The sequence below is a fragment of the Scomber japonicus genome, unplaced genomic scaffold (genome assembly GCF_027409825.1).
Source record: "Scomber japonicus isolate fScoJap1 unplaced genomic scaffold, fScoJap1.pri scaffold_642, whole genome shotgun sequence".
Taxonomy (NCBI): domain Eukaryota; kingdom Metazoa; phylum Chordata; class Actinopteri; order Scombriformes; family Scombridae; genus Scomber; species Scomber japonicus.
The window spans coordinates 8,348-20,273 of NW_026518692.1; the positions used below are offsets into that span (position 1 = coordinate 8,348).

The 11,926-nt window shown below is 40.7% G+C and overlaps 1 protein-coding gene across 1 annotated transcript; it reads left to right on the forward strand.

Moving 5' to 3' along the window:
* Positions 1–209: 209 nt before the first annotated feature.
* LOC128354819 (tensin-3-like) lies at positions 210–11,107 on the forward strand (the record flags this gene model as incomplete). Its single annotated transcript, XM_053314970.1, is given in 11 exon segments — positions 210–366; positions 2,735–3,005; positions 3,007–3,196; positions 5,440–5,523; positions 6,385–6,516; positions 8,055–8,147; positions 9,075–9,152; positions 9,315–9,392; positions 9,612–9,780; positions 9,868–9,936; positions 11,074–11,107. Coding segments are annotated over 11 exon segments (1,355 nt in total), but the record flags the coding sequence as incomplete, so codon positions are not given.
* Positions 11,108–11,926: the final 819 nt, after the last annotated feature.

The window sequence follows — 11,926 nt, forward strand, 5'->3', positions numbered from 1 at the left end:
CGCAGAGTCTGACAGCATCCATAAATACCAGCCAGGAGACACTTATTATTATACTTTATGAAACTGTGACACATCCTGGAAAGTTTTACAAGGCCCCTTTACAGTCCAGGACTTCAGTGTTTTATATGAGAGCCGTGTGTCGTAAAGTGACTGTGTGTGTATGTGTGTGTGTGTGTGTAGTAAAGTGACTTGTGTGTCTTTCTCTGCAGATTCTCGGAGTTTCCTGGACAGCATGAACCACGCCAGCGGCTCCACAGAGGGAGACTTGTTCAGATCAGACGTGTCGGTCACTCCTGCGTCCTGTCAGAGGATCTTCGGCTCCATGTGCTCCGTGTCATCGGGTAGCCCCCTCCCACACACAGACAGGTACTCACACACTACACACACACACACACACACACACCTGGTGCAAGTGTGTTTTTAGTCACTATACAATACTGCTGTGAGGATGATGTGTCTTTTTTGCCTCATTTAAATTGTTGTAAGTGTAAGTCTAACACAGTATTTGAGTTTATTTGGATCCCCATTAGCTGTTACCTAGGCAACAGCTACTCTTCCTGGGGCTCTCCATTATAATGTCCTGTATAATGGACTGTTACATCTTACCATCATCATTTTAAACTTCTTTGGGCCGGGGGGTAAGGGTTTGTTTTGTGGCTCTATTGTACGGTGGCCAGGAGGTTCAAACCAAGATTACAACAAAGCTTGAGACAAATTTACATTTTGGAAAACATTTTTACATATCATAGAACAAAATGACATTACCATAACACATTTACACAAGTCCCGAAACAAATTTACAAATATCAACCATCAACCAGAAAGGGAATGTACCAACTCCGGGGTTGAACCGGAAGTGATAACGGGGAGCAGCCAATACGATCGAGTCCGTCTGGTCCATGTCATTTAAAAACTCTAAAGACCGACCACACGAAAAACAAAACCGTGTTAAGCGGCTCATGTGTTTGCCACAAAACGGGCAAAACATCACTCGATCGCTGTCCATCTTGGCTCACCATGAACTCTACCGACGACAACAACAGCTCGTACTGGCTGCTCCCCGTTATCACTTCCGGTTCAACCCCCGGAGTTGGTACGTTCCCTTTTCTGGTTGATGGTTGATATTTGTACATTTGTTTCATGACTTGTAAAAGTGTTTCACATGTTGTAATCTTACTATTGACTCCCAAATCCCCCAAAATTGTGATAACTGATTAATTGTTTAACCCCTTTGTAGGCCACATCAAGAAAGTGCTATTTAATACAACATGCTGCTCTGTTTTTATAGTCCTGTTTCTTAATCTACTGCACTGCTTATTTGTTATTTATTATATATTAGTGTTGTTTTATTTATATATTTCTTAGCTTGAGTCTGCGATTTATTTATTATAGCTTATATTAAGACTTATTCATTGTATTATATGCTGCTGGACAAATTTCGTTTTCATGTGCAAATGACAAATAAACTTGAATGAATGAATAAAAAAGTTCTTATTCAGCTGCAAGTGTTTAACCAACATTTGATATTAGACATGTTTGGCTTCTTTTTGTTCATATTTCTCAATGTAACGAGTATTTTGGCATCGATACCGAAGCTATCCAAAACTAAAGTTGACACTCGTATTAACAAATGTCATAAGATCCATATTTGTGGCACAAAATAGGGATCATTTTTACTTTTTCTTATTATATATATATATATAGTATACGTTGTCCAATAAACTCTAAAGACAATTTCAAATTCCACTGTACTACAGAAAAGCTCAATAATTCCCGTCTATGTTTCATATTGGAGCCCAAACTGTAACGTCTGTGTGTTGAAAGGAGACATAAAAGAGGCTTTCTGCACCAGAATCCAAAAACTGAAACATGAGATTAGAAAATATTTGAAGCCAGTTGATTTTTTTATTAGAAACAGTTTTTCCTGACAAACTGGCAGATTTAGTTTTCTTTTAAATTTGTTTAAAGGAAATCAGATTTTAAGGACTCAGTCACAGACGTTTTGGCAGCAGTGCTCTTAATTTGAAAAACACATAATGCTGCAGGCTTTGACTGTGAAGTGAATTACTAAAAATCTTTAACCCTTGTGTCGTCCTCCCGGGTCAAATTGACCCCGTCTGTTTTGACTGTTCCTTCCTTCCTTCCTTCCTTCCTTCCTTCCTTCCTTCCTTCTTCCCTCTTCCTTTAAAATGTTCCTTCCTTCTTCCCCTTCTCCCCTCTTTCTTTGCTCCCTCCTCCTTCCATCCTTCCTTCCTTACTCCTTTCCTCCCTCTCTCCTTACTCCTTTCCTCCCTCTCTCCTTACTCCTTTCCTCCCTCTCTCCTTACTCCTTTCCTTCCCTCTCTCCTTACTCCTTTCCTTCCTTCCTTACTCCTTTCCTCCCTCTCTCCTTACTCCTTTCCTCCCTCTCTCTTTACTCCTTTCCTTCCTTCTTTCCTTACTCCTTTCCTTCCTTCCTTCCTTACTCCTTTCCTCCCCCACTCCTTACCCCTTCCTTCCTTCCTTCCTTCCTTCCTTCCTTCCTTCCTTCCTTCCTTCCTTCCTTCCTACCTACTCCTTTCCTTCCTTCCTTCTGTCCTTCCTTGACCTGAGGACAACAGGAGGGTTAAGCTTTTAAAAACCAGATGATTAATTAGACACTTGTAAGTCTTTTTTTTTCACCTCTCTCTCTCTCTCTCTCTCTCTCTCTCTCTCTCTCTCTCTCTCTCTCTCTCTCTCTCTCTCTCCTCCGCAGCTCCACTCCGCCTCCAGCGTGGCACGACCGGACTCCAAACTCCCAAAACTCCCCGTTCCCCCCGCAGCCCTCACCTCCTCTCTCACTCAGCACTCCCAATGCCCACAGTTCTCCCCGGGGGGTCCTAAAAGCCCTGGGTGGCGACGGTCCCGGGGTCCGCAAGGAGACAGACAGCACAGACTTGTCCTTGTTGTTGTTGGGTAACGGAGGCCTGGAGCACAGCCTGCTGGAGGCCATGGAGGGCCTCGGGGGTCTGAACCTCAGGGGAGAGGGGGGGGGGCCTCGCTCCGATACTGCCTGAGAAGAGGAGAGTGGGTGAGGGGGGAGATTTTGGCTCCTGCTCCCCTTCTCTAAGTGGATTTTCCAGCCCTCACAGTGGCAGCAGTCTCAGCATCCCATTCTCATCCTCCATGACCCCTGACCCCCTGAGAGGACACAGTGGGGCCCCGTCGCCCGGAGCAGGTACACAATCCTACACAGTTCAGGAATGAGGTGCCTCTTTATGCCTCTCTGGCTCTTATAGATTCACTTTATTTACACACACTATATACACACACTAATAAAAGAGAGAAATAAAATGCTGGAATAGAGCATTAAATATAAGATTGCAGAATAAAATAATGATTAGCTTTAAAATCATTAAAAGGACATAGAGTGCAAATGAAAGATTAAAATGTAAAGTGCTTTAACCTTCCTGTCGTCCTCCTGGGTCATATTGACCCCGTCTGTTTTGACTGTTCCTTCTTTCCTCCCTTCCTTCCTTCCTTATGTCCTTCTTTCCTCCCTTCCTTCCTTACTTCCTTCTGTCCTTCCTTCCTTCCTTCTTTCCTCTCTCCCTCTTTCCTTCCATCCTTCCTTCTTTCCTTTCCTCCCTCCTTCCTGCTCCCTCCCTCCTTCTCTCTTTATTTCCTCTGTCCTTCTTTCCTCCCTCCCTCCCTCCTTCCTTCATTCCCTCCTGTCTTCCTTCATTCCTTCCCTCCTTTCCTCCCTTCGTCCCTCCCTCCTTTCTTTCCTTCTTCCTTCCTTCCTTCCCCCCTTCCTTCCTTCCTTGACTCGAGGACAACAGGAGGGTTAAATCATTTGTCACAGAAATAGTGCACAGTCAGACTTCAGACTCCAATTTTCCCCAATCTGCACATTTAACCTTAACGACCCAAAACTGGACGACTGTGTTTATGCCCAAATAAAATAAACTGACTTGTAACTACAGGGAAGACAATTTCCCTTCCCTGGAACTTGTGATGTGTCACTCCACCCAAACTTCTTCTTTTTTTATAAAAACGGGACCATCTCTGAGCCATTTCCCCAAAACTAAAGCATTTATAGAGCTGACCTTAAAAAGACCAAAATCTCACATCATCATTTTATATTTTTGTCAAAGGTCTTTTGGTGTGGGAAGTGGGAACAACTTCAGTAATGTTGGGCTGCAATCATCACAATACTCTTATCTGAAGGGACTGCTGAGGTGTTGAGACTAAGACACTAAAAATTTCACTTCTACTGATTTAAAAAAAGAAAATAATAATATGTGAAAAAAAGAAGAAAAAGTCATGAAATCACAAGAAAAAAGTCACAATAATTCAGGTTATTCAAGAATAATAATAATCATAGTAATAAAACTTTATTTATAGTGCACCTTTCATACAAGGCTTGTAGCTCAAAGTGCTTTACAGAAGGAAATACAATAAAAAAGAGAGAGGGTTTAATTAAAAAAATAAATAAATAAAAAAAAATCATAATTACATATTATTATTATCTCCTTTTTTTAAATGACAAGTTTTTTTTTTAAAGTTGTCTTTCAGTCTTTTAATCAATAAAAGTGATTTTTCGTTGTTGTCAGTGGCTAAAATTGTAATGTTTTATTCTCCAAAGCTCAATACCAATAATTCAGGTTATTCAAGAATAATAATAATCATCATAATACAACTTTATGTAGCTCAAAGTGCTTTACAGAAAGAAATACAATAAAACAACAGCAAATAAATAAGAATAAAAAAGAGAGAGGGTTAGTAACATTAGACAATAAAAAAAAATCATAATTAAATATTATTATCCCCTTTTTTTAAGTTGTCTTTCAGTCTTTTAATCAATAAAAGTGATTTTTTTGGTTTTTGTCAGTGGCTAAAAGTTTAATGTTTTATACTCCAAATCTCAGCAGTCCTTAGATAGATAGGTAGGTAGAGAGAGAGAGAGAGAGAGAGAGAGAGAGAGAGACAGAGATAGATAGATAGATAGATAGATAGATAGATAGATAGATAGATGGATAGATGGGTAGGTAGATAGATAATAGACGTTATGCCCATTTATCAAAAGATCTTTGGTAAAAAGTTGAAATATTTCCATAATATTTTGAGACATTTCATATTAAACCGACTCACTGTGAGGTCTGTAAACCTAAAAAAAAACTCTGCTTTTCTTTTCTTTTCTTTTTTTTAAAAAATTCTTCTGCTTTGAACACCATAAAAAAAACATCCATCATCATCCTCATTTACCCAGGAGGAGAAAGATCCAGCAATAAAACAGAAACTGTGTGCGTGCCTCGCTTCTATCAGCATCTGACTGATAAAATATCTCTTTGTAATTTGGGTGCAATGACCCTTTAACCGATCCTCCTCGGCTTTATTTTTCTTTCTGCTGCTGCCTTGTCATATTTGGGCTGAAGCCAGACTAAAACCTAACGGAGAGCTTTAATCTGTGTGTTGCAGAGTTTGGCAGTAAGCAGGACACTGTGAAGTTTGTTCAGGACACTTCCAAGTTCTGGTACAAGCCCGACATTTCCAGAGACCAAGGTAAATATTGGTGTTGGACCCCCGAGAGTCTTCACAGCCACGTCCAAGCAGATAATACGCTCTTATGCAACCTTTTTTTTTCTTCTTCTTCTCCATATACAGTATGAACATGAGCTTATCTGTGTGTTCATCCTTCCTTCCTACCTTCCTTCTTTCCTTCTTTTCTCTGTCCTTTCTTCCTTCCCTCCCCTTCCTTCCTTCTTTCCTTTCCTTTCTCCCTCCTTTTCTTCCTTCCTTCCTTCCTTGCTTCCTTCCATTCCTTCCTTCCCCCTCTATTCCTTCTTTCTTCCTTCCGTCCTTCCTTCCTCCCTCCTACCTTCCTTCTTTCCTCCGTCCTTCCTTCCTCCCTTCCTTCTTTCCTTTCCTCTCTCCCTCCTTTTCTTCCTTCCTTCCTTCCTTCCTTCCTTCCTTCCCTCCCCTTACTTCCTCCCTTCCTTCTTTCCTTTCCTCTCTCCCTCCTTTTCTTCCTTCCTTCCTTCCTTCCTTCCTTCCTTCCTTCCTTCCCTCCCCTTCCTTCCTCCCTTCCTTCTTTCCTTTCCTCTCTCCCTCCTTTTCTTCCTTCCTTTCTTCCTTCCTTGACTTGAGGACAATAGGGGGGTAAAAAAGAGCTCAATCATGAGCACAGGAGAAGAGAAATATGTTTTTAACCTGGATTTAAAAATGATTTCAGTTCTGCTGGTAGTTTGTTCCAGTTGTGTAAAAGCTGCTTCATCATGTTTAGTTTGAACTCTGGGCTCAACTATCTGACCTGAGTCAGTAGATCTACAGATAATACGCTCTTATGCAACTTTTTTTTTTTCTTCTTCTCCATATACAGTGTGAACTTGAGCTTATCTGTGTGTGTGTTCGTCTACTTTGCAGCCATCGCAGTGTTAAAGGACAAAGAGCCGGGGTCTTTTATTGTCAGGGACAGTCATTCATTCCGCGGAGCGTACGGATTGGCTATGAAGGTGGCGACGCCTCCTCCGTCTGTGATGCAGCAGAGTAAGAAAGGTAAAACACAATATGTATGTAACAAATAAGCTCAGATACTATGAACTGACTGCAAAGTGCAACAGGTTGTTTTTATTACTGCATTAATCCAAAGCAGTGTGTCCAAAGCAGAGTTGCACTTTCTGTTTTAGCATCTGTAAACTAAGCTCACATTTTGGCCGAGTCACTCACAAAAATACTACTACAGAGATTATCTTAATAAAGTAAAGCTAGCTAACAGCCAATAATGTGTAGACATATCTGTCAAATAGTCTGAAAAGTCGCTACAACCCACATCAACATTAAGCATATTTTAGGAGTGGTGAATACAAAGTGTGTCTGTCTGTGCTGGATGTGGGAATGTTGTTAGTCTGTTAAATGATGGGTGCACACATTTTCAAGTCTGTCTCAAAACAGCAACCAGGTGTCAATGTGAACAGTGAAGGAGGGTTTCTGTCAAATGTGCTTTCAATGGAAGTGATGGGGACTAAAGTAGATATGAAGCTGAGATGAGGCTTCAGCAGTGTGAGTTAATCATATCAAGTAGATATCGGACACATTTACAGTCTTTTTAGCATCATATCTCCTCTTAGTGTTTCCTGTTGAGCTGTGGTGAAAGTATAGTAACAAAAAGACTTTGGCACTAAAAACACTGTAAGGTTGAAACATAGAAGACTAATTAAGTAAGTCTTTGTTTGTTGGTCTCGACCAATCAGTGCTGCGCTGTTTACAGGTGGTTCAAAATGCAGCCGCCCGCCTGCTGACTGGAAAGAAACGGCATGATCATATCATATTTTAGGATCCAGTTCAAGGTTTTATTAATTGTTTTAAGTGTTTTAATGGTCTGGCACCATCTTATTTATCAGAGCTTGTACAGCCTCACAGTACTTCCAGAGCACTTAGGTCAACAAACCAGGTGCTCCTGGCTGTACCTCGGTCGGACCCGTGGGGTCAGAGCCTTCTCAGTGGCCCCCAAGCTGTGGAACAGCCTAGCTTTCCAGGTTAGAGCTGCACAGTCTGTTGAGCACTTTAAGACACTGCTGAAAACCTATATTTTTTCCTTGGTGTTCAGTCCCAGCTAGGCGAGAATCCTTGGCCTCTTACATTTTTTTATTTTTTTTTACTCTTTTTTATTTATTTTTATTCTAATTTTAGTTTTTAAATTGTGTGATTATATTGTATTTTAATAACTGTGCAGCACTTTGGTTCAACTGAGGTTGTTTTTAAATGTGCTTTATAAATAAAACTTGACTTGACTTGAGAAGCTTCAAATTAGGAGGAGGATTGTGGATTTAGTCCTCCATTACTTCCATTAGAAGTGCATTATGAAGGGATTTTCTAATGGTCAGTATGAACAGGAGAAATCATTACAGCAAGAAAAAACATGTTAATCTGGGCTCCTGGCTGTTGTTTAAAGACTGTGAATCTGTCCTTTAAGACTGCATATTATTTCGTAACTGTATATATCACATTAAGTGGTGATTTTCATTTCACTTCCAGCTTAACTACTGAATGTATTTATGTCTAACACACTGAATTAGTTCTCTGTGTGTCTGCAGTAGACCTGTCCAACGAGCTGGTGAGACACTTCCTGATCGAGTGCACACAGAAAGGAGTTCGTCTGAAGGGCTGCCCCAACGAGCCGTACTTTGGTGAGAATACTGCTGTGGTGTTCAGTGTTTCCTGGATACTTTATGACTGGCCTGGGTTTGTTTTATCTAACGTCTAAATGCTATCACATCAGATAGAGTTAGACATTAACTGAGCTGATCGAGCGATTCAATGCAACCACGTGGAGAAGACAGATTCAGATTTTCAGAAAGAAGTATCGAAGGAGGGAAAGAACGAAGGAAAAATTTAATAAAGAGGGAGGAAGGAAGGAAGGAAAGAAGGAAGGAAAGGAAGGAAAGGAAGGGAGGGAGGAAGGAAGGAAGGAGAGGAGGGAGGGAGGGAGGGAGGGAGGAAGGAAGGAAAGGAGGGAGGGAGGAAGGATGGATGGAAAGAAGCAAGAAAGGATGGAAGGAAAGGAGTAAGGAGGGAGGGAGGAAGGGAAGCAAGGAAGCAAGTAGGAGGGAGGGAGGAAGGAAAGAAGGAAGGAAGCAAAGATGGAAGGAGGAGGGAGCAAAGAAAGAGGGAAGAAGGAAGGAAAGAAGGAACAGTCAAAAGAGATGGAGTCAATTTGACCTAGGAGGACGACAGGAGGGTTAACTAAATTACTAGTAACTCCAAAAAAAACTTGAAAATGAATGAACATTTTGACTTTGACAATATTTAATATATATACTCCCCTCATGCTGTCATCAAAATTAAATATAAAATAAGTATTTGATGTAAGTTAAACACTGTATTCATCTCTACAAGTCATTTCATTCAGTTGAGTTCCTCAATTTCATCTGTTGTATCGCTGTGTCCCACGATTTTAATGTATCTCCTCTGCTGCCCTCTACTGGTCAGAATAATTAATTGCAGCTGGGTCAGTTATTCCTCACATACTGTTACTGTACAATGAGTGTTTCTGTCAGTTTGGTTTATAAAATGTTCATTAGTATTATTAATTTATTGTTTTATTTTGTTGACAGGAAGTCTCACAGCTCTGGTGTGTCAGCACTCCATCACTCCCCTGGCTCTTCCCTGTAAACTCATCCTGCCTGACAGAGGTGGGCTGCGTGTGTGTGTGTGTGTGTGTGTGTGTGTGTGTGTGTGTGTGTGTGTGTGTGTGTGTGTACATGGATGTTTGCCTGAAACTACACACTATATACATGTAGCTGCAGTTTATTTATGTGTCTCAGTCAGTGAACTGTGTGTGTTTTTGCTTCCAGACCCGGTGGAGGACATGACCGACTCTCCTCCACAGACAGCGACAAACTCAGCAGCTGAGCTTCTCAAACAAGGAGCAGGTACGATGAAATCTGTGTATTTGTTTGATTCTTACATTTACTGTGCATGTGTGTGTCTTTTTGTGTAATTAATGTATTATCTGCACACAACCTGAATCATCCAAAACTCAACTGAAGTTTGTATCTAATCACAAATTACACCACAGTCCATTTCCAGTCCCATCTCAGTCATCATATCTTGATTTTGTGGCTAACTGCTCCTTTAATGTCTCTGTGTAGCGTGTAACGTTTGGTACCTGGGCTCTGTGGCGCTGGAGTCTCTGACGGGACACCAGGCCGTTCAGAAGGCGACCACGCAGACTCTCGCCATGGACCCTCCGCCCGCCTCCACCGTCGTCCACTTCAAGGTGTCAGCGCAGGGCATCACGCTCACGGACAACCAGAGGAAGTGAGTGTTTATAGATACGCAGATACAGATGTGATCTCACAGGAATCCAGATGTTCAGCTTCATGTCATGTGTGTTTGTTCCTGCAGGCTTTTCTTCAGGAGACACTACGCAGTCAATACCGTCATCTTCTGTTCTCTGGACCCACAGGGCAGGAAGTGAGTACTGATGTGATGCTACTTCACTTCACTTTAACCCTCTTGTCGTCCTTCCGGGTCAAATTGACCCCGTCTGTTTTGACTGTTCCTTCTTTCCTTCCTTCTCTCCCCCCTCCTTTCCTTCCTTCCCTCCTTCTCTCTTTCTTTCCTCCCTCCTTCCTTCATACCTTCCTCCGTCCTTCCTTCCTTCCTCCCTCCCTCCTTCTTCCCTCCTCCCTCCCTCCTTTCCTTCGTTCTTCCTTCCCTCCTTCCTCCCTCCTTTCCTTCTTCCTCCCTCCCTTCCTTCCTTGACTTAAGGACAACAGGAGGGTTAAAAATCGACACAGTTATAAATAATAATACTCATAGGATGATATTTAAATCCTGGTCGATGCTTTCTGTGTCACCCTCATGACTTATCATCTATATTACTTTATGTTTCTAGTGGCAGAACATTTTGCAGAACAACTAAACATTCTGTCAAATCAGTCAGTCCTACAAGAATTTGGTCACCATTTACAGAAAAAGGGTTGAATATGATTAAAATAACTAGTTTTGGAAGCTTTAAATTGTTGAAGACAAAATAATTTTGAACCAAAGAATCAATGAAAAAACCTAGTACCTGTTTATCTGGCTGTCATGGATGCAAAATCTACTAGTTTTTATTTTGCACAATAATAAGACAAAAGAAAAAGATAAAGAAATAACAACAAAAGAAAGGTGCAAGGTAGCGGCTTATACAGGGCCTCTTCCCATATTAAAATTCATAAGTTAAATTAAAAACAAGTAACTAAATACCTTTTATAAGGACATAAAAGTTTTGATTCTTAAGTTTTCATGCAGTTTGTCTTTTCAAACAAACACAAAAACTTTATAAGGAGTCATAATATATATATATATACAACATTTACATATTATACAAGGTGATTACATAATATTATAATAATTGGAAAACTGCACATTATTATTATTATCAGATAAGTCACATAGAGTTTTATCTTCAGTGTTTTAAGTGTCATCATCAGCTTGTAGTCCATGCAGTCCAAGTCAGAGGAGAGGGTTGGTGTGTGTATATTTATATTTAACAGGATATTTAGGTATATTATATACAAATGAATGCAGTGTAATGATAGTATGATGTCATTCTGTCACTAACAGATGGACGAGAGGAAGCAGCTCCACTGCAAAGTAAGTCCTTTTTCATTCTTTATGTCTTTTCTCTTTCACTGCTCTTCAGCAGTATTTGTTTCTCAACTTTTTCTATTTCTATCTTCCCTTTTTTACCTTGTGAGGGTGGTTTGTATTCATTTAATGATTGGAGACCAGTAGACTGTCAGAGGCTTTAACCTGCTGCATTTCACAGTTTGGATATTGGTATATTTAGATATTTTATATTTGATAAAGAGACAGACAGACAAAAGTTGGATACCCAGAACAGCAAATATGTGTCTAAAATCTGTCTCTTTCTCTCTTTTATTTTTTTGAGTATCAGTAGGAAAGGTTAATGGACAAGGTTTATTATGTTAGTCACAATAGTTTCCAGCATAGAAAACATTTTGTGGTGTAGAAAGCATCAAAAACATCCTCAGAAACCTCTCAAACCTCTTCTACAACAGAATTAGCTCCTCTGTTGTCTCTCTCTATGCTTGTGTCATGGTGTTACCCTCCTGGAATCAATCAATCAATCAATCTTTATTTGTATAGCCCCAAATCACAACAGAGTTATCTCGAGGCACTTTACACATAGAGCAGCTTCTAAACCGAACTCTTCAGGTTTTAACTTTAAAGAGACCCAACATTCCCACATGAGACACAGTGGAGAGAAAAAACTCCCTTTTAACAGGAAGAACCCTCAGAACCAGACTCAGAGTGGGAGAACATCTGCCTCGACCGGTTGGGGTAGAGAGGAGAGAGAGGAAGGATAGAGGAGAGAGAGGAAGGATAGAGGAGAGAAAGGAAGGATAAAGGAGAGAGAGGAAAGATAGAGGAGAGAAGCACAATGAAAATCAAC